The sequence below is a fragment of the Hippichthys cyanospilos genome, chromosome 22 (genome assembly GCF_059441005.1).
Source record: "Hippichthys cyanospilos isolate Australia breed blue-spotted pipefish chromosome 22, RoL_Hcya_1.0, whole genome shotgun sequence".
Lineage (NCBI taxonomy): Eukaryota > Metazoa > Chordata > Actinopteri > Syngnathiformes > Syngnathidae > Hippichthys > Hippichthys cyanospilos.
Genome location: NC_142390.1, coordinates 9,147,481 through 9,170,548, shown reverse-complemented (window position 1 = coordinate 9,170,548; position 23,068 = coordinate 9,147,481). Strand labels below are relative to the sequence as shown.

At 37.0% G+C, this 23,068-nt stretch overlaps 1 protein-coding gene across 15 annotated transcripts in view; it reads right to left on the bottom strand.

Annotated features, from left to right (window-relative positions):
* The window catches only part of erc1b (ELKS/RAB6-interacting/CAST family member 1b), a 160,975-nt gene extending 138,767 nt beyond the window's left edge, over positions 1–22,208 (bottom strand). For 14 of the 15 annotated variants that reach the window (XR_015864143.1, XR_015864144.1, XR_015864145.1 and 11 more), the window contains exons 1-6: positions 21,992–22,208; positions 14,540–14,644; positions 9,939–10,078; positions 9,277–9,818; positions 7,981–8,058; positions 7,476–7,631 (exon numbers count right to left, since the gene is read on the bottom strand). Coding sequence is in view for 11 of the 15 variants with exons in the window: in XM_088406153.1 (XP_088262279.1) it covers positions 7,476–7,631; positions 7,981–8,058; positions 9,277–9,777 (735 nt within the window). In the remaining 4 variants the exon portion in view is untranslated. The remainder of the gene's footprint in view (positions 1–7,475; positions 7,632–7,980; positions 8,059–9,276; positions 9,819–9,938; positions 10,079–14,539; positions 14,645–21,991) is intronic. The other variant, XM_088406155.1, reaches the window with a different exon arrangement.
* Between the last annotated feature and the right edge of the window lie 860 nt (positions 22,209–23,068).

The window sequence follows — 23,068 nt, the reverse complement described above, 5'->3', positions numbered from 1 at the left end:
ACTAGAGACATTGGTAAGCAGAGGTACCACTGTATAGTGGCTTCCCTGGCTTATGTTTTTTTCACGTTACGATGTGGAATACTGAGTTTTTTCGTCCCCTTTTCAAGGCATTTATCCCGCTTTATGATTAACATCAACAACTGTCATAACCTGTGGGGTTGGTTGTGTTTTGTTGTTTTGCCTCCCTCTTGAGGCGTTTTTAGGGAATTGCTCTTATTTTCTGATGGCGTCAAACTGCCGCTGCTGCAAAGCGTCACTACAAAGCTGGTCTGCTATTGGTCGGCATCTTGACTCCCTAAGATACTGGTCTACTATTGGTCAAAGTGTTGAGATCACGAAGATGGTACTCTGCTATTGGTAGGCACACAGGGTCACAAAGATGGCTGCCTAAAGACTTGATCTCGTGTGAAAGCGCTTTTGTATTTATTATGCATTTTAGTGCTTAATTCAAACTTGAATTTGTTATCCATGAGTCCCAAGATTGCTAGTGATGTTAAAGAGAGAAGTAAGAAGATGACTTACAGTATATGGACACGAATCTGGAGATAATCAAGAAATACGAAGAAAGCTAAGGTAGCCTAGGCTACCCTTACTAGGGAATATGGCCATAACAAGCGTCACTCAAAGGAAAATAAATCCTTTAATTATTGTTTTATTTATGATGTTATTTAATTGTATGCATGTATATTATATATAAGTAGCACTTACTATACTATTTTGATACCAATTTTTAATATGTATATACAATTTGGATGTTTTTACCCGGGGTTTTACATGCATTAGCTAATTAACATATGTTTGGATTGCCCACCATACGGCAAATTCGCATTACAATCCCAACCGCGGAATGGATTAATCTCGTAAACCAGGGGGCCACTGTATTTGCAAATACAGTCGGCCCCCGGTTTACGAACACCCTCTTTTACGAACATGTCGACTTACGAGCGTAGACCGCGGAGTTTTTTGTCCCCCACTTACGCACAAACCTTTCGTTTTACGAACAGTCCAACATGCCGGCCATTGTTTTCGTTCATATATTTTCGCTTTGCTACGTCAACAAAATCAGTAGTTGATGCTTGTCACGGCAACGTTGTACGCTATTGCTCTTACAATGTCACAGTCACTGTCTCAGTCACGGTGTCAGTCACGGAGTCAGTCACGGAGATGACGATATGCTATTGGTCGATTAAGGTCACAGTCTCGGTCTCACTCACGGAGATGCTATTGGCCGGCGTCACGTCAATCACAGAAATGCCGATATGCTATTGGCCGAACGCCTTTATCTAGCTTGATGGCACAGCTGGTCGGGACGGAAGGAAGGAGAGAAAATGAGTGAAAAACAGAAGGAAGGAATGTTGTGAAGACTTTGCAAACTTTATCTGTTAGACATGGCTTCTAAAATTGGCGTTAAAGGAAGAAGTAAGAGGATGATGACAATAGAAACCAAGCAGGAGATAATAAAAAAATACGAAGGAGGCGCATGTATAGTTAACCTTGCTCGTGAGTATGGACGGAACCGCTCGGCAATCTTCTAAGGGCAAGATTTTCCTTGCCGGGGGACGGACCTCGATCGACAACAAAATGGAGAGGCTTCTTCTATTATGGATTAAAGAGAAGGAAATCGCTGGTGATATGTTCTAGTTTGAGAAAAGTTCCCGTTCAAGAAAATAAATCAATAAATTCTGCGGGTTGGTCTCTGCTCCCCTCCGTCTCCACCCAGCTCAAGTCACGTCGCCCCAAAGGTAAATGTCATTTTTCCTTTGTATATTTATGTTATTTAATTTAACTGTACAGTAGGTTATGTTACTCATTTTTAATATGTGTATAAAGTCGTGATGTTTTTACCTAAAGTTTTTGCACGCGTTGCACGCATTCACGAATTAACATAGGTTTGGATTGCCCGTCATACGAGCAGTTCGAGTTACGAGCGTAGCCGCTGAACGGATTAAGTTCGTAACACGGGGGCCCACTGTACGCTCAAAAATATTTATACTTTTATTGTCATTTTTTGTCTACACCGCATGGGTCATAATATACAAAAAACGATGAGCACCCATCATCAACAAGATTTATTTTTAGTGCATCCCTGGCATTTATTTTTAATGCATGCCATTTACACTTTTTCTCATTAGGTCAATCAATTATATAATAATTTCCATGAGCACTTGTATTATCACTTTCATCCATTTCTCACTCTTCACAACACTACCTTTGCTTTTTTACCTTCGTTTTGCCAGGAAAAGACTTTTTTTGGGGCACAACATTTCATTTCGGATGTCCAGTGGTGGAGGGAGCATCTTGAGACTGGTTTAATGAAATTAGAAATAGTCAGTTCAAAGCCAAATGTAATAACATTAAGTGCTGAGCGGGAGATTATAAGCCTTTAATGAGTCAGCATACCGCGATGCATTCAGGCAACACTTCCCTATGATGCTTTGTCTACTATAGGCAAGAGAAACTGTGTTAATCTATCATTTATTTAAAGTATGCAACTTAGTTTCATTGGCTTGCACCATGGGGAAAAATCTCTTCTATAGATGGAAATAAATTTATAAATTTCCGTCGATCAAATATTTTCAGCCAAAAATGAAAAAAAAAAAAAAAAGCATTTTCAGTTTTGAGCCAAAAGTCAATTAAGACCAAAACAATACCGTATTTTCTGCACAAGAAGGTGCACCCAAAAGTCTTCAATTTTCTCAAAAGCTGGCACAGCGCATAAACTATTTTCACTTTAGGGGTGACTTAAAAAAAACTTAATGGCCTTGTAATTTCTTCAATTTTTGCCTCTGAATTTCAGTCATAGATGTACTTTTTACAATTCAAATTTTTATAACACACTGTTTGAAATGTTGACATCCAACATATGCTCCAATTTTGAAGCAATTTACATGGGGATAAGGCACAAAAACCCTGAGTTTTATACAACAAAACAATACATTTTCAGGTTTGTGGTTGCAATTTGATGACAAATTTTAACTTTAATTTTAAATCTTGATTCGTCTTGGCATTGATCTAAACAGACTTTTCAAGTAATCAAGAGGTACACCCCATTCTTCGGATAGTACTTCCCACAAATCATATTATTTCTTAACTCAGTCAATGCCAGGGATGTATTTTCACATTTTTTTAAGAGTCTGGACATTCACTCCCATTCAATCCCAGATATTTACAATACTTAAATATTGATTTAATACTTAGGTAACTGTAATGTTTAATGCCCTTAAGTATTGATTTAAAACTTAAGTATCTGGGATTTAATCTCTAGACTTAAAAAAAAATTGAAAATACGTCCCTGGCAATGAATGAGTTAATTTCTGACTGAAAAATTGGACTGACTTATCTGATCATTTTGCTGACATTCTCTTTAGTGCATCCCTAGCTAATGGATGCCTAACACAAATCCAGCCAATACTATAGCTTCCAATGTATGCGCCTTATATATGAAAAAAGTTTTAAAATAACCATTCATTGATGGTGCACCTTATAGTGTGGGAAATACAGTATGTCCGAAAAGATGGAGTAAGATCGCCGTCAAAGAGATGTTTGCATGTTTAATAATTCATATTAGTGCGACTCTAAATTCTGTTGAGCTTACGAATTGAAAACCCGCGAATCCAAAAAATGTTTTGAATACAACCCTCGTTTGCATGACTATGACCACGCGAGGAACCACTTCACGTCCTTGCATGAATCTCTACTTTGGATTCGTGGATTTGATCTTTTGCGGAGATGATCCTTCCAAAAATATATATAGAAACATTTACACATGTGAGATTACAGTCCGTTCTTGAAGCCGACTGGCTGACATGAGGTGATGTACGAAAATAGAAAATAAATAAATTAATAAACTTTTGTTTATAGTTTTCGATGCCAATTGTTTTCATTTTGGTGCCTCCGTAATTTTCAAATCAACTCATTCATTACCAGGCCCGTAAAATTGATCTTTGATGTCTCCAGTTGTCAGGAATTCTGATTTCAAGCGTGCATGCAAGGAACATCGCCAGATACTACACAAGAAACCCAATTGTAGTATACTCCACCACACTAACACAGAGTGACACACACACACACAAAGATCAGGCGCACGCCCCTGCAAACAAAAGGCAGCAGTAACAACCACATACACAAAAGATGATTAAATATTTAAAAAAATAGAATGCAAAAGAAGCCTCTGCTCGTGTGTCTGTTTTAGTCTCCATTGGCACACACTCCGGCTCTGACGTCAAATAGCACAGGGTACAGCCGGTGGCATTTAGCAGCTCCAGCAGAAGGGAGGACAGTGCGGGTATTGTTTAGTTCATGATTGGTGCAAAGAAGAAATGATGGCCAGACTGCAAAGAGTGCCGGACCAAATGAGAGTAAAAAAAAAAAAAAAAAGTACAAAAATTAGGGAAATTGTCTTGTTTTAGTAAAAATAATCTGTCAATAGTTTAAGAATTCTAGACTTTTTTCCCCTTATGGTTTTAGGGAAAAATACCGTATTTTTCTGACTAAAAGATGTGACTTTTTCCTCATGTTTTGACCCCTGCGGCTTATAGTCTAGTGTATCTTATCTGTGTGTGTGTGTGTGTGTGTGTGTGTGTGTGTGTGTGTGTGTGTATTTTTTTTGTTTTGTTTTTTTTGCTAGCCAGCAGAAAGCAAATGTGTGTATCTGTTTGAGGTGTCAATTTAAGGAACAACTATCAAATAGAACTGAAAAAATGTGAATCAATGGCTGTGCTCAAAATGAGTTAAAACAATATATTATTATCTAAAAAAATATATATATGTTTAATAAGTTTAATAAGAGAATGTATACAATTTGGGGTAAATTTGGGATGTGTAAATTTTATATACAGTACACAGTATATGTGATTTTATTTATGTATTTATGATTGTATATGAATTATGTAGAATGTGTTATTATGTTCACTATAATAAATCAAATAAAGGGAGACAAAAAAAGATTGAAGAATTGATTTCGATTTTGAACTGCTATTTTACAGATATCCGTCCATCCATTTATTTTTTATAAATATGTTGGTACTAAATATGTAAGCATGTTCAGTCTGTTAAAGAGAGGATGTTGCTGTTGGCAGACAATTACAACAAAATTAAATAATTAAAAAAAAGATAAACTTCATATACCATCTTTTTGCGTAAAGATCTGATGTTATTACCTGCAGATTATAGTCCAGCGCAGATTATCCGTGACAAAAATCATTTTTCGCTCATGTTTTGCTGCTGCGGCTTGTATAACAGTGCGCCTTACAGTCTAGAAAATATGGAACTTACCATATTTCTCTGAGTACATAATTTGACATGCATCTTCTTCTACACAAATCACCCAATTCACATCATTCCAATTTCTACCAATCCAAAAAATTCACTCTATATGTGCTATTAATTTTCTCATCCTAATGGTTTCTTTGTAAATCATAATTTTTTACTCAAAGTTTACCCATTACTCCCAATGAAGTTGTTAGTCGTTGTTCCAAAGTTTCACGTCATTCCTATTTTTTACACCTCACATATTTTGACGTGCATCTCCTTACACACACCATATATCTCAGAGTACAAGTCAAACTCACTTGTTGACCCCCCTTTGTTACCTCAATCTGGGTGAATTTTACAAAAACGTGATTATAAGTCCATTAACTGTAGTGGTAACATAGATTATGGCGCTCAATCTGGGTGAATTTTACAAAAACGTGATTATAACTCCATTAACTGTAGTGGTAACATAGATCATGGCGATCCAATTATTACATATGGTGCATGTTATTAAAATGGCGAAATTACGGTACTTTTTACATTTCTTCATCGTATAACAAATAACATGTTGCAGTTATGTAGGGAAAGGGGGTTTGAGACAATGTGCACATAGACACAAATGCTGCAACAATCAGAATGCTCGCATTCGTTTGCAGGAAATGTATAGCCATAAATAAGCCTGGCAATCATAGAGAGTGAGAGAGAGAGAGAAGAGAGAGAGCGAGAGAGAGAGCTGACTCACCGTGGCAAGGCAAATCACATGAACGCACGGGAAAAGACGATTTCATGTCTTTACATGTATTCACTTCAAATCGGTTGTACATGCGGCCTATTAGGAGAAAATGCGCGAGGACGTTTTGACAGCAACGAATTAGCTGTCTCTTTGCACTCACTCAACTCTCAGTGACTCATCCTTTCACTTTTACAGGATGCGTCAAAACTTTCATATCTCAAATCGTTCCCCTTCCAATACAAACAACAAAATGTTTGGCCACACTCCATTGTATTTTATAGAAAACACACAGTAATGACATAAATACAAAACTGGGATTCTACAAATATAGTGGTACTTCTACTTACGAAATGAATTTGAGTAATTTTGTAACGTAGAGCAGCTTTTTACATGTGAATAGCCTAATTTGGTCCAAAAATGGTGGTCTAAAAATGCATCAAAAATGGTAACAAATACATATTAGAGGTATATTTGTGCATAACAGTCAATATTAAAACAATATTAAAAAAAAAACAAAAAAAACACCCTAAACCCTTCAAAAGAATCATAGTCATTGTAGCAGTTGATAATATGAATGCAGTTCACTTGTTTGCCTTGAGATGGTGCTGGTGTGTTGGTGAGAGAGAGACACCTTTTTAGGACGCATAATTTGTAGGTTTTTGTTTTATCTTTCCAGTGGACCCGGAACCATTTACCAGTCCACAGGAGAAATAAGATAAATTGTTGCTTTATTTTGAGCATGTAAGTTGACTTAAGTTTAATTAGAAGTCATGCAAAGTGCTTCTTGTGTGATGTACTGTAATTACTATTAAGTGCTAACAACGTGCTAACAACACGAACGTCAGACGCAACAGCCCAAAGTGGTATGTTACAGAAGTGTTTTTATGTGAATACTATTAATACAGTGTTAGCCGTAGCTAACATTAATCTTACGTTTGTGAATTCTACGGTGTAAATGGTTGGTGGGAAGTGTGGATGAAACGAGTAAAGAGGAAAAGTGAAAGACCACAGTAAAAATTGGTGCAAAAAAACTATTGTCTCGTTTGTGGGCAAGCCGGCGCATTAATAATTTAATAAATCACAAGTATTATTCTTATATTATTAATACATTATATTAAAAAACTTCTCAGTTCCACAGTTATCATTTTCTGTTGAAGTGAAGAAGCACAGACAACACTTGTAAATGACTCACTGCGGGGCTGTGAGTGACAACGACTATGTTCCCTTCATTTAGTCATAATTTATTTCCAGACAACAGTACATGGCTTCTAATAATTCTTATTTTATGTTTATAAATATATACATTTAGGTTTGATTATAACAAGTATGGATTACTTTTATAAAGGCACTTGCACACATAGGAACTAGATGCACTAGATGCATGCAGTTATCAACATTAAAAAACAAAAAAACCTATATTTTTCATTGTTGTCTAACTTATAGGTTAACTATTACATTATATATATTTTATTAATAATTTTAATGATACCTGTGTTTCCTCCTGCACCACCCTGTATTGCTCCTTCCACACTGACATCTTCGTGGCTTCGTCCTTCCTCAGTGCACGTTCTTTCTTCAACTCTGGACTCCAGAAGGTCTTGATGGAGTTCATGGATGAGCTTAACTTGGACTCCTTCGCATCCAGCTAGAAAGATAACACACATTTTTTACTTTTATAGCTTTGATATTTACATGTATGCTCCAAAAATGAATTAAAACTAACTGGAAAAAAAGCATAAAACCAAGTATAACTACAGTGAAAAATATACTATACTAATATATATTATACACCAGTGTGTCTAAATGGGGTTATGTGAGGACAATTTTCAACACAGGTTTCAGACTCAAAGGCCAGGGGGCCAGATACTTTTATATGGTCCGCGAAATGCTAATTTGATTTCAATTTCTGGCTAAAATACCAAACGTTCCAGTTGTCTTCAACTTATAAAAATTCTCTCTTTTGAACAGTTTTACATGTTGGAAAATGGCCTTACGTCTCTGCGCAGAAGTTCATTTTCTCTCAGCACTTCCCTCAGTTGACACTGGAGGTCCGTCATAGCACCTTCTTGCACCTACAACACACACCGATTCTAGTTTAAAAACAATACATATTTTAAATCTTATAATCCATCTTGGTTATTGCATTTGTAAAATTTAAATTTCAAATATTTTAGTTTGAGTACATGTAAGGCATGAATGTTGGAGAGGCAATTGAGTCAAATGTGTTTGAACTGTATTTTACAATCATACTTAACCATATTTGGAGTTTCACTGAACACTTTAAATTAAAAAGCATCTCTTTGTTTATATTGGGGATCACTACAGTACAAAAAATAGTTTGAGTACATGCAAGAAATGAATATTGGCGATTCGATGAAGCTAAATGCATCTGAATGGTGTGTTACAATACAGTAATACTTAACAACATTAAGAACTTCATTGTACATTTAAGATTAAATAATCTGTCTTGGTTTGCACTAGGGAAATTCATAGACAAAAGTTGGCGAGTTGATGCAGCCAAATGGATTTGAAAGGTGTTTTGCAATACAGTAATACTTAACAATATTTCAGAACTTTACGGCACATTTTAGATAAAGTAATCTTTCTTGGTTTGCACTGGGGAAATTCATAGGATAAAAATTGGCAAGGCAGCCAAAAGCATTTGAATGGTGTTTTGCAATCAATGCTCATTCTACCTCCAAAAACTGTTGGCTCCCCGGGACTCGCAATACTAAAAGCTATAGGTCTCAACAGATATGTTTGCATTTGAATTGAGTTTTACATTAATACTTAACGATGTTTAAAACTTAACACCACATTTCAGGTTAAATAACCTAATTTGGTTTGGAAACTCACAGTCCGAAAGTAGTATGGGGATCATGCAAGAAATGGGTGTTGGCAAGGCAATACAGTACAGTATTATGCAACTCAATGTGCAGCAAAATGTATTACAATAATACTGAACAATATTTAAAGTTTCACTGCACATTTTAAATTAAACAACTTATCTTGATTATTGTATCGAAGAATCTTACAGTTTGAGGATATGTAAGAATTTACTATTGGCGAGGCGACACAGCCAATAGTATCTGAATGCTGTTATATAATATTACTTAAGAATATTTAGAATGTCACTGCAGATTTAAAATTAGCCTTACTTGGTATTTGCATTGGAGAATCTTACAGTACAAATTTTAACAATATATTGAACTTAATTGTTGTTAACAAACGGTGTAGGATCTCTGTTGAGGATAAGTTTTTATGGATAAGGGAGAGAAGAAATGTCTCACCTGTTTCATGGAGTGGGGAACAGTGGAAGCCTGCGTGGGCTGACTTTGCACTTCCCCTCCAAATGCTATGGCGTCACTGGACATGACGCCCCCAGCGCCCCCTACTCCAGAGTTGATGTTCGGGCTGCTCCCAACAAAGGCGGTCCGAACCCCATAGGGCACCCTCACCCCGGTCCTGCCCAGTGTCATGGTACTTTTGGGCAAGGATGGGTTCAGCCCACTCCCCAGGCTCCCGAGTCCCACCGGATCTTCTGTCCCTTCAGTGAAATACATCGGACCCCCGGTGGCGTAGGCAGCATTTAGAGACTGGATATTCTCCATGGATAAGGTTTTGCCGGAGCTGGTAAGGCCGGCGGCAGAACTGCTGCTGCCATTTCGCCGGTGAGCCAAACGCGGGGAGCGGGGTAGACACGGGGATCGTCCGGGGCTTCCTGCAGCTGAACCGTTCCCGTTGGATCCCGCAGCATCCAGCTTGGAGACCGACCGAGAACTTCCATACATAGTGACGAAATCTGCAGGGTTTTTAGCGTCCGGATGAAAGACTAAGTGAGAGCACCAGATAGAAAAGACTTAATAATCGAAGGAGACGACTTGCATCCTGATGAAAACATTAGTCACTGGGGTGCTTGTTATGTCCCCAAAAGCTGACAAACAGAACAAACCGTTTTTTGTTCGTCCCCTTTCAACTGGAGTTTTTCTTGACCTCGTGATGCTGTACTGACACCCCTGTGATCACAGGAATCAGTACACTTTAGGACGGAGGATGCCTGAAACGCTACAAAGGCGGCAATCACTGAGTCACCTGGAGGCAGAGAGATGAGAGAGGATATTTATTTACCAAAAGCTTTGAACTGATGAATAGGATGCGATAAAACTAGAGCTGCATCTAAAAAATACTTTCAAAACCGGGTATTCTGCGGATTATACAATCCATTAACCAAACTCAAAAAAAAATATTCAAAAACAAAAGTTGCCGTCCTCACATTCTACCGCATTATATGTGACTTTTGAGTGTGAGCTTCTAATGACTGCTGAATCAAAAAATAGTGTTATTTCTCTCAGTCATAATAATACTGTAGTTTGGGATTTTTCAATATGGTTTGTTTTATCGGACGAAAGTCTAAACCAGAGCTGGGTCAGCAACCTGCAGCTACGGAGCTGCCTGTGGCTCTTTCATCTTTATGTTGCGGCTCTCCATGGTTTGGGAAAATAAATAATGCTTGGTTCAGATCGACTACGTGGACGGCGTAACAAGTGATGCATTTGACGAATGGAGAGTGTAAACAGGAAATACAACGCAGATTAAAAGCGGATTTTTCAAAACAATATTAACACAGGTAAGTAGACAAGGAAAAACGGGAACGCTTGAAGAATTCTTAAATCTCATCTTAATGCCACTGTACACACGGATGGATTCAGATGTTGGTTCAGTCTGCTTGCTTTTTTTAAATGAAAATAATGTGGTACAACCTTGGCTAACAAAAGCTGCAGTAAGCAACTCAACTGATTCCGTCCGTTTCCACCCTTCCGCCCCATCAAAGTCAAAGTCAATTTTATTGTCAATTTCTTCACATGTGCTTCACATACAAAGGAAATGAAATTGCGTTTCTCACTATCCTCCACGTTTTACATGTACAATAACAAAGTGCAGATGCGCAAGATGAAACAATCCTAAACCTACATTCTTGACAATAGCAATGTCAGTATGTTAGGGCTACTTTGCCTAGTGTTGCTAAACTAAAAACGAAAACCTGGGATGGCAAGAGTACCCCAAGACAAGACATAAGTAGCAGCATATGACAAGACAATCCAACAGTACGAGGCAAAGCAAAAGAACTTTGATTGTGATCACGGATATATCGGATATATATATATATATATATATATATATATATATATATATATATATATATATATATATATATATATATAGAGAGAGAGAGATATTTTCCGGACTATAAATAGCACCGGCATATAAGCCGCAGCTGCAAAATATGAACAAAAAGATTATTTTTATCACGGATAACCCACACTGGACTATAAGCCGCAGATAATAAATGAGATATTTACGCAAAAAGATGATACATGAAAGTTTATATATTTTTTTTAAATTCATTTTTTCTGTAAATGTCTGCCTATAGCAACATCCTCTCTTTAACAGACTGAACATGCCTGCGTGTTTAGCCCCAACTTATTTATAGAAAATGGATGGATATTTTCAACACTAACAGAATACTGTTGGTTAAATAGCAGTTCAAAATTGAAATCAATACTTCAACAGTATCTATTTTTTCTCCTTTTGTTTGATAGATTATTTTAGTAAACATCAAAACACATTGCACATAATTCATATATACAATCATAATTACATAAATAAAATCGTATATACTGTGTACTGTATATAAATTTTACACGTCAAAAATGTACCCAAAATTGTATACATTCCCTTATTCAAATTAGACATATTTTTTTTAATAATATTTTTCAAAACTCTTTGAGCACACCCATTGATTAACATCTTTTGATGTTAATGAACATCTTCATTTAATATTGTAATAAAGTGTTGCGGTTCCCAGTCTTATACTGTATGTGGATACAAATGCAATTTTTAATCATTATGTTGATTATACATAGACATATGTTGAAAAACTACATTCAACATTTACTTTAACTTTCAAATGGGTCAGTTTTGACTCACAACATAACAGGTGGGTTAAATATATGTAGTATGGTTCCAGTAAGATTAAAATTGTGTAATAAAATAAACTTGCAATTCCAAAATGGCTGAAACAGAAGTTACCGTTTTACTAATTAGCTAGCTTAGCTAATTAAGTAACGAACTTAACTACTTAGCTTAGCTAAATAGCTCGTTTAGTTTGATAATACTGTTTTACTGATCTAATTTAATAAGTTTTCGTGAACTTTAACAATCTTTCCAAACACAATAATACATAGTTTTGATTGTCACATGCATGGATTCCATTTTCAGTTCACATCTGAGCGCAGCATATGAGTTGGCCCCTATGTAAAATTCCACAGCCCTACAGCAGTGTGAGCAAGGCATGCTTCCAAATGCATTGATCTTTGGCCGGCGCTGTGCAAACTTGCAGCTAGTCTGTGCGCCACAGAAATGGGAAAAACCATCTGTGCCCCCCCCCCCCCCCCCCCCCCGCCCCCTTAGAGCTGCCAGCACGCACCTGGACGGGGGTCGGTATACACACATACTCTGTACTGAGGCAATCAAGTGAAAGCATGCAGACGGTTTAGCTTTATGGAGGGGAAGGTATCAAGTTGACAGATGCACATTTAGTACATGAACAGTTCAGTGGCCATGTTAGTAGTACACGCGGAGATGCTTTGTTTGAAGTGTGTGTGTGGTGGGGGCTTCCTAACATGTAAACAGTGTCCTATTTGCTTACTGTGATTGCTTACTCTGATTTCAAGTGATTTTCACGTGTTTGACAGGACATTAACTTACGCTGGCATTATTTACCTATAAAGCTAAGTCATGATGAAATATTATATTTTTCCCTTCAATAATGCAATTTAATATGTGATTAATTTAAGTAAAATTCAATTGAGTAATGCTTGAAAATGCACAGCTGTGAACTGGAAGTTATTCCAGGTCAGTGCATCATTCACATAAAGCCGACTGAGAAAATACAGAGATTTGCAATGGTCTCAAACACATTAAGAGGTCAAAAAATTAACTTTCGATAATGTATAGCCGAGAATTGAAAGGTATTCTTTTTCATGAAACATCATCCACATCATAAAACTGACAACAACAACAAAAATACTAAGATCTGCAGTGGTCTCAAACAAAGTAAGAGGTCAAGAAATTCAAGAGAATCAATCTCAATAACACACAGCTATGAACTGAAAGTAATTCCAGGTCATTAACTATCATCCACATCATAAAGCTGATGATAATAATGCCTAGAAGTGCAAGGGTCTCACATTACGAGGTGAAAAAAATTCGAGACAGTGATTTGAACATGCACAGCTGTCAATTGAAAGTCATTTCCACAACCCATGAACCATCGTCCACAACATAAAGCCAATAAAGAGGTCAAGAAACTCAAAAGATCAACTCTTCAAAATGCACATCTGTGAAGTGAAAGTCATTACAGCATGAAAAATTATCGACATTATGAAGCTGACGATGAAAATATCGAGATGAGCAATAGTCTTACATTAAGAAGTCAAAAAAGACAAGCAATTAAGTCATGAAAATGCACAGCTGTGAACTGAAAGTCTTTACAATCATTAACTCTCATCCACATCGTAAAGCTGATGATGAAAATACCCAGATATGCGATGGTTTCACAATAAGAGGTAAAAAAAATTCAAGCAATTAACACTTGAAAATGGACGGTTGTGAACTAAAGGCATTACAGATCATCAAAAAGCATCAACATCATAAAACTGACGATGAAAATACCAAGATGTCCAATAGTCTTACATTAACAGGTCAATAAATTCAGGCAATTCACTCTTGAAAATGCTCACCTGTAAAATGAAAGCCATTGCAGATCATGAACCACCATCATCATCCACATCATAAAGCTGACAATAAAAAAAAAAACAAGATGTGCAATGGTCTCAAACACACTAAAAGGTCAAGAATTTCAAGCGAGTAACTTGAAAATGCACAACTGTGAACCCAAAATCATTCAGAATCATGGAACTTCACATCATAAAGCTGACAGAAAAAATACTGAGATGTGCAATGGTGTCAAACACATTAAAAGGTCGAAAAATTCCAGCGAGTAAACTCATATTGCACAGCTATGAACTGAAATTCATTTCAGCTACATCAGCTACATCATAAGGCTGATGTTGAAAATACAGAGATGTACAATGGTCTCACATCATGGAGTCAAGAAATTAAAGTGAGCTGTGAACTGAAAGTTTTTCTTCTCTCCAATATTTCAGCTCAGGTGATTTGAAAATGTCATTCTACTACCTCTGTTGATTTGCATTTGTATAATGTACGGTACCTTTATACTTGTCATTATCGGGCATATTTTTAGAAAAAAAGTGAAGTAGAACCACAACATTCAACAGATTTGGACGCAAAAACTTGTGATGCATCATGAGATAAAGCAAAAGCTCACATGCCTGAGACACATCTGCTACAGACAAGGCCATCATGTGAAAAACCGACATGACACTGCCAAGTAAAACATCTGCAAAACACTCAAAGACTGACTACACAAAATTTTTGCAAAATTGCAATAAGGGGATTTTTGACACTCACATTAACACGTATATACTCATGGGCTGAAACAACACGCTTCAATCCTATTTTCCAGTTGCTGCAGTAGCTTTGCGGAGGCGGAGCCAGGAGTGTCTTTCTTCCAGACTAAAAGCCAGGAGTCAGAAATAGAGGCAAAAAGATACGTCAGTGTCGGTGACTCAACACTTAAACAGTATGAGGGGGGGAAAAAGCCTTGCAACCTCTATTTTATTAATTCTTTCAGTGGCGTGGCCGGAAATTCTCGTCTTTTAAAATAGTAATAAAAATAATCAATAATAAAATTCTAGTCAAAAAAGTTTTTTTTTGTTTGATTTTTTTTTTTTTAATGGAGGGAAGCTGACACCCTTGATGAGTGCTTATCTAATATTAAGCCAATTGAGCACTGTAGTGACAACCGTGATCATTGGATGGCAATGTTGCCATACATGCTACATAATACATGTAATTCTAAGTAAGGAATATTTTGTTGGCCTTGAAAGACGACTGAAAATGCTAAATATACTGGCACTCTAGAAGTTGCCTTTTCTTAGGTTATGCACCGAAGAGTTAACATTTTGTGTAGAGTGAACTCTTTTAAGACAGACAATTAATACTTTAAAAAACACGTTTTCTTTCACTTGCTGTTAACTGAAAATATCAACTCAGCTTCACATGAATATCACATGACCAATAGATGAGTCATGATTGGTCAAGCTTGTGCATAAGTGCTGTCATTTTAAGTCAACAGCAATTACAGAAATGTGTTTTTAAAGGTATAGTACGTAAAAAAATATTATCAAATTAATTTTTGACGGATATTTACTTTTTACAGCCAAAAATAAACAGACAATCAGTTTGGGGAACGTAAAAACATGAAACAGATATATAGCGCGGCCTTCCAGATTCAAAGCGCACATTTTCAAAGTAAGATTTAGAAGTAAACATTACAGAGAATAAATAACATAACCACCAAGGAGAAATCTGTTGTTATAATTTATCAAATACATCGAAACCTCAAGATACGGTTGCTTCTGTACAGGTTTTTTCTTCATTTTATGAAAATTACTCAGCATATAAAAGAAACAAAACGAATGGAACAAAACAAAACAAAACTTGAAATCTCAAAATTCCCATTTGAATTAAATGCAATTTGAGATTCCACTCCTTAATATGGCTGTTAGGCGCCTGACTCGAAAGGTAATGTATTGTAACATTCAATGTGGTGTTTTTGAAGCGCTTGGAATGATTTACATGTAAAACACGATTCATAATACAACAAAAATCATGATACGAAAGCCACTCCAGAGCGGATTGATGTAAAAAAAGAAAAACCGATATGCGATATATTGGAAACGCATATTGCATCACTTTGATATTATCGTCCAGCACTTCTGCTAACACCCAACTAAGTACGTCCACTTCCACCCTCCGAGAACCCGAACAGACAGACAGATGGACAGACCCGACCCGAACACACAAACACACAGACCAACGACAGACAGACAGACAGACAGACAGACAGACAGACAGATAGATAGATAGATAGATAGATAGATAGATAGATAGATAGATAGATAGATAGATAGATAGATAGATAGATAGATAGATAGATAGATAGATAGATAGATAGATAAAGAGCTGGATGGATGGATGGATGGATGGATGGATGGATGGATGGATGGATGGATGGATGGATGGATGGATGGATGGCTTATTGATTTTGTTTTTTGGCCAGCTCTTTGAGATGGAAAATAACTGATGGATTTTTGCTGCTGAATTCTAATAACACAAACCCAATTTTAATCAGAATCAGAAATATTCTGCTACTATGCTTTGTTTCGCAGCTGCCATGTTGTCACAGAATCTCGGAATATCACACGGACCCGTGGGGAGGCTCCGGCAGTGAATGTCAAGTGCGAGTATGGTGTCGTTTACCCCGATGCTTCTACTTCCTCTGCATTCCTTTCCGTCTTCCTCTCGGCATTCCCGAGGTGTTGACCGTGTTCTATTTATATGGCAAACACGCCTCCGTCAATCTCCCCTCACAATACGGCACAAAACCCACACAAACACACTAGGGGACTCAACCTACTACATATTTTTGCCTATAAAGGCTGTGTGGTACGACTTGCTGGTTGGCTACTTAGAAGAACTGTAATCGAAAAAGTTCCATTCAGGACTAAACCACTTATATAATTTTATCTGAAATAAGTTACCCAAAATATAATGAATTAGAAGGTAAATTATTATTCATAAATGAGTTTTATTTATGCGGAGAGACAACTTATTCTTCACACGGATACCAGTACAAATACCCCTTTGACTCACTTATTCAAGATTCCAAGTGACCGATACCACGATTAAAGCTACACTATTATTACCATTATTCAATGAAAAAAATAATTATTGTAGTATGTGTTGGTATTGAATTTTAAAAAATGATGTCCAATACCACTTTTTTTCAGATACAGTACAATTACTCAATTCTTGACTCTTTGATACCGATACCAAGCAACTGATACCAATATTGAAATTGCACTATTATTACCATCATTCATTGAAAGAATTTTTGAACATGATATTCGATACCACTTTTTTCACACCGATACAGTACAGTAACTCATTTCTTGACTCACTGATATCCATACAAAGTAACATACTGCTATAAAAATGACTGTATTATTACAATTATTCAATGAAAAAAACCCTAAAAGAAAATAAGTTATCTGTTTTTTTTTTTTATTATTGATGTCTGGTACCACTTTTTTCGCACGATACAACACAATTATTCAATTCTTGACTCACTGAAATCGATACCAAGTATCTGATTACTAAGTAACCAATACCACTGTTAAAGTTACACCGTAATTACTAATATTCACTGAGAAATAAAATATTGTTAAAAATACAAAATAAATTTATAATAAATATATAATAGATAATAATAATCAATCAATAGAATACCCATCTCCAAAAATATTTGACAGCTGTCAGTGGGGTATTCAATAGCACTCTTTTCCTCAGACTGATACCATTATGAGTACTCACAGATACCAGTACGAGAACTCAATTCTTGACTCACTGATACCAATACCAAGTATCACTACCAAAATTGCACTGTTTTTACTATCATGCACTATAATTCTATTTTTCAATGGCTGGGATATTCAATGGAGTACTCTTTTCAAAAAATAACATTTAATAGCTCCTTGTGAGGTGTTAAATCAGCCCCTTTTCCCCCCTTGATTGTTACCGGTATGAGTACTCACTGATACATTGAACACAAATCTGGCCTCTAAATGGCCTGTAAATTCTGTCATTATAAGCCTTTCATAATCTACCCTTGTACTTTTCGGACTGTCTGCATCACTCGAGCAATGTCCCACCCATAGCAGCATCTGATTGGTTAGCCGTGCACGAGCAAGAGCAAATCAGTAGTGAAAGCCATATGTGGCTTTTTTTTAACCATGTATAGTCTTTTTGCTTGTTGTTTCCCACCAAAAGACAACTTGTTGTTTCCCACCAAAAGCCAGAAACTCGTAATTAGCTTTTGGCGGGCCACATAAAATGATGTGGCGGGCCGGATCTGGCCTGCGGGCCCTGAGTTTGACACCTGTGCAGTAGAGTGTTTACAGTAATCTGCAGGAGGAAGCAGGTTCTCTGGCTCTGTGTTCCTGTAGGAGGGGTAAAGACATGGAGCTGTGGGAGGAAATCACAGCGTCCTTTTCCTCTCATTCTCTCTCCTACTGAGCATTGCACAACAACGCCAGGTAGACTTCACCTCCCAGCCTGCACTAAAGTATAAGACTCACTACACATTCAAGACACCCTGTGCCAGATAAAGCAAAGCAGCCCCAAAACATTACTGAGCCTCCTCCATGTTTCACCGTAGGGACAGTGTTCTTTTCTTCGTATGCTTGGTTTTTGAGTCTATGAACATAGAGTTGATGTGCCCTTCTAAAAAGCTCCAGTTTGGTCTCATCTGTCCAAAGGACATTCTCCTAGAAGCTTTGTGGCTTGTCAACATGCATTTTTGCAAATTCCAGTCTCGCTTTTTTATGATTTTTTTTTCAGCAGTGGTGTCCTCCTTGGTCGTCTCCCCGAAGAAAAGAACACTGTCCCTACGGTGAAACATGGAGGAGGCTCAGTAATGTTTTGGGGCTGCTTTGCTGCATTTGGCAGAGGGTGTCTTGAATGTGTGCAAGGTAAAATTAAATCTGTAGACTATCAAGGCATTCTGGAGAGAAATGTGCTGCCTGGTGTCAGAAAGCTTGGTCTCAGTCGCAGGTCATGGGTCTTCCAACAGGACAACGATCCAAAACACACAGCCAAAAACACCCAAGAATGGCTGAGAAAAAAGCGTTGGACTATTCTAAAGTGGCCTTCCATGAGCCCGGATCTGAATCCCATTGAACATCTATGGAAGGAGCTGAAACATGCCATTTGGAGAAGACACCCATCAAACCTGAGACAACTGGAGCAGTTTGCTCATGAGGAGTGGGCCAAAATACCTGTTGACAGCTGCAGAACGCTCATTGACAAATACAGAAATCGCTTAATTGCACTGATTGCCTCAAAAGGTTGTGCAACAAAATATTAAGTTATGGGTACCATCATTTTTGTCCAGGCCTGTTTCATTAGTTTGTTTTTTTAAATAATTATGTTAATCAGCAATTCAAAAGTGATGGCTGATTTTGATTATTTAATTTTCAATACATTTTTATTTATTGTTACTTTTGTAAGTTTCAAGTGATTTCAGTGAGAATTGTGGGTTTTTCCTTCTTTAACTGAGGGGTACCAACAATTGTGTCCACGTGTGTGTGTGTGTGTGTATATATATATATATATATATATATATATATATATATATATATATATATATATATATATATATATATATATACACAGTGGGACCCCGGTTTACGAACCCCCTGTTTTACGTATTTTTCATCTTACGACGTGGACCGCGGCGTTTTTTTGTCCCCCTCTTACGTAAAAACCTTTCGTCTTACGAACTATCCAACATGCCGGTCAGTGTGTCCGCACTATTTTTTTCGCTTTGCTGCATCAACAAAAACAACTTTTCTCGCATGTCACGGAAATGCCGATATGCTATTGGTCGATTAAGGCAGTCACCGGGATGCCGATATGCTATTGGTTGCTATTGCTATTGCTTGACGGCACGAGCTGGTCTGTGTGTTGTGAAGACTTTGCAAACTTTTATCTGTTAGACATGGCTTCTAAAATTGCAAGCGGCGGTAAAGGAAGAAGTAAGAGGATGATGACAATAGAAACGAAGCAGGAGATAATAAAAAAAATACGGAGGCGCACACATAGTTAACCTTGCTAGTGAGTATGGCCGTACCCGCTCGACAATCGGTACAATTCTCAAGAACAAGGAAACCATTAAAGCAAGCAAGTCTTCTAAGGGTAGGACTTTCCTTGCCATGGGACGGACCTCGGTCAACAACAAAACGGAGAGGCTTCTTCTATTTTGGATTAAAGAGAAGGAAATTGCCAGTGATATGTTCTCGTTTAAAAAAAGTTCTCGTTTAAAATAAATTCCCATTTAAAAAAAGTCATTGTTTAAAAAAAGTTCTCGTTTGAAAAAAGTTCTCGTCCGCCTCCACCCACCACCAGCTCAAGTCACCTTGCCCCAAATGTAAATGTCATTTTTCCTTTGTATATTTATGTTATTTAATTTAACTGTACAGTAGATTATGTTACTAATTTATAATATGTGTATAAAGTCGTGACGTTTTTACCTAAGGATTTTTGCACGTGTTGCACGCATTCACTAATTAACATAGGTTTGGATTGCCTGTCATACGGCGAATTTGAGTTACAAGCCTAGCCACTGAATGGATTAAGGTCGTAACACGGGGGCCCACTGTATATACATATACATATATATATACATATATATATACATATACATATATATATATATATATATATATATATATATATATATATATATATATATATATATATATATATATATATATATATATATACACTGTATATATGCTTTTCCTTTTCTTTTCTTTTCCCTCAGTAAGTATTTGGGATTGTGTGAGCTAATACCCAACTTTTCAACTTAAATTTAATCTTACCTCAGATAGGTACTCTTTTTATTAAGACTTAACACTCACTGCCAGCCCAGTTGAAATGGAGCTATGACGTCTATAGATGTCAATGGCAGTGAAGAGTTAGGATACGGTGGTACCATTTTTTTTAAATACTCAATTGTTTGCATTTGAGCACTTGCAAGTACTTGAAAAACCCATTATGTCTTTTTTTTAATTAATTAAAATAAAATTGAAATATAAACAGGACTAGGGGAATTGGTATCAGCGAGTACTCAAAGATCGAATACTTATATAATGCTCATTTTATCTCTGAAAACTGTATAGTCTCCAGGACTTGCAATACTAAAAAAATAAATGTGAAGAAAAAAAAATAGGATGGTCCGTTTTAGACTCTGCTTTGAGTCAAACACTTAAAAAAAGGGGGAAAAAAATAGAAGTCCCTTGGATCTAATGTCTGGACCCTTAGAAAAACGTAAAAATACGTCTTTGAGATTGAATGAGTTAAAGATTCACATCATTCAATCCCAAATCCCAGTTAAAAGTGAGTTAGAGATTTCCATCATTCAATCCTAAATAATTATTTACAGATTTTTAAGAATAATATTAGGGTAAAGGTGAGTCTGAAAATATTTTGATGTAAAAAAAAAAAAAAAAAAAGATCCGTCCGTGGGACGCATGTTGATCTTAAATTATTCATCTGTGATGGCAAAAAAATGAGAGCACTGCTTATATTAGTATTGTTTTGAAAAAGATAAAGGTAAAGGAAAAAGGTAATGTTTAAGTCCTTTTTCAATAACAAACTGCAATTTGGGTACAGTCCTGTAATTGATTTATGTTAAATATATAGTAGCTTGTAACATAAGTCGTTTCAATTATATATGAAACTGTGCATATTCAATTCGGTGTGTTAATATCACTACACGGCTGATTATGACTATATCACCTGGAAGCAAGTTAGACGTCATGCTGGTAACGCGGTATCGGAGCCATGGTATCAGAGCTTTTTGTTTTGACATTTGAAAATTTGACAGTAGCGACTATGATTGTGATTAGTAGACCGTTAAACCGTGAGAATGTGCATGCTAGGCTAAGTAACAAGGCTAGAAGTCAAACCCAAAGTGTCCCCAAACACGGTTGCTCAAGCTGAAAGTGCTTTGGCTCAATAGCTATCAAATTTTAATTATGTTATTGCTGATGTTCCTTGCCCGTGAAGGAGAGCACGCATAAACACACACACACGCACGCGCACACACACGCGCGCGCGCGAGCGGTGCACACATTCACATTTTAACAATTGCAAATGAAATAGAATCCAACAAAACCACAAATCCTTCAACATCCACATTCGCGGACTCACTGACAGCTAAGTTCCACTACTCACGGTTGCGAAATAAGCTCTAAAATGGACATTCGCAAAAGATTATCCCGCGACACTCAGAGCTTCCGTGGAGGTTCGGTGACGTGATCAGCCCGTCCTGGGTCTTCCTTTCCGCTCCATAGCCGTGATCCGAAGCAGTTTTTCCTAGTCCACTCGTTTCTCGCACCCCCCCCAGCAAAACTGCCAGCTCCTCCACAAGCGCCGAGGCGGCTTCCCTGACTGCTCTCTACGCACTGTGACGTCATGACGTAGGAGCACGTCCACGCGCCTCCGCCCCGCCCCTCCTGACAGCTATAGTAAATACCGTTCCCTCGTTTATCGCGGGGATGCGTTGCCCAAAATTACACGCAGGAACTGAAATCAGCTTTTGTTCCCTTTCTTAGTGAGGTTTACTGTTGTTGAAAAATATATTATTTTTTTAAAAAATCGATGTTTTTTTGCCTTTGAAAATGGTCATTTATAAATAAAAATCATGATAAACCTACACAAGATATTGTCATAGAGTAATTAAAAGCAAAGAAGTAGATGTAACGATCAGGTTGGTGTTTGTTGTGTTTTGGTTGCTGTCTTAATTTTCTGTTTTTTTTTCACATTCTGGGTTGTTGGTCTTTTGTTCATGTTAGTTCATATTTCTGTTTCCTTTGGTTGTGTGATTGTGTTCACTTGTCCGCATTTACATGCTTCCCTTGTGTTGGCCAATCAGCTCTGTGTTCCAATTGTGTTTTGTCCAGGTGCTCCTTGTTGTCTCCAGTTTTGAGTTTATTTAGTTTCCTTTTTCATTTCACTTCTTCTTTCCTTGTGCTACACTTTGACCATTTTGGAGTCTTTTTCACATTATTCTCACAGTATTTTCAGCCAAGGGATGACACACTCCTGGTGGTCACCTAAAATTTCAGTTCCGTCGTGTTTTCTTTCAATTCGTTCCCTTTGATGTGAAATGCATACGATGTAAAGATGCAAATAAAACTCCTTCGGATTGTTTTTGTCATACAATGGTGGGTTTTGTGGCTATTTAAATATAAAAACATTTATTTAAAGATGAATAGTTGTCCAGATCTTTTGCAAAAAAAAAATGTAGAA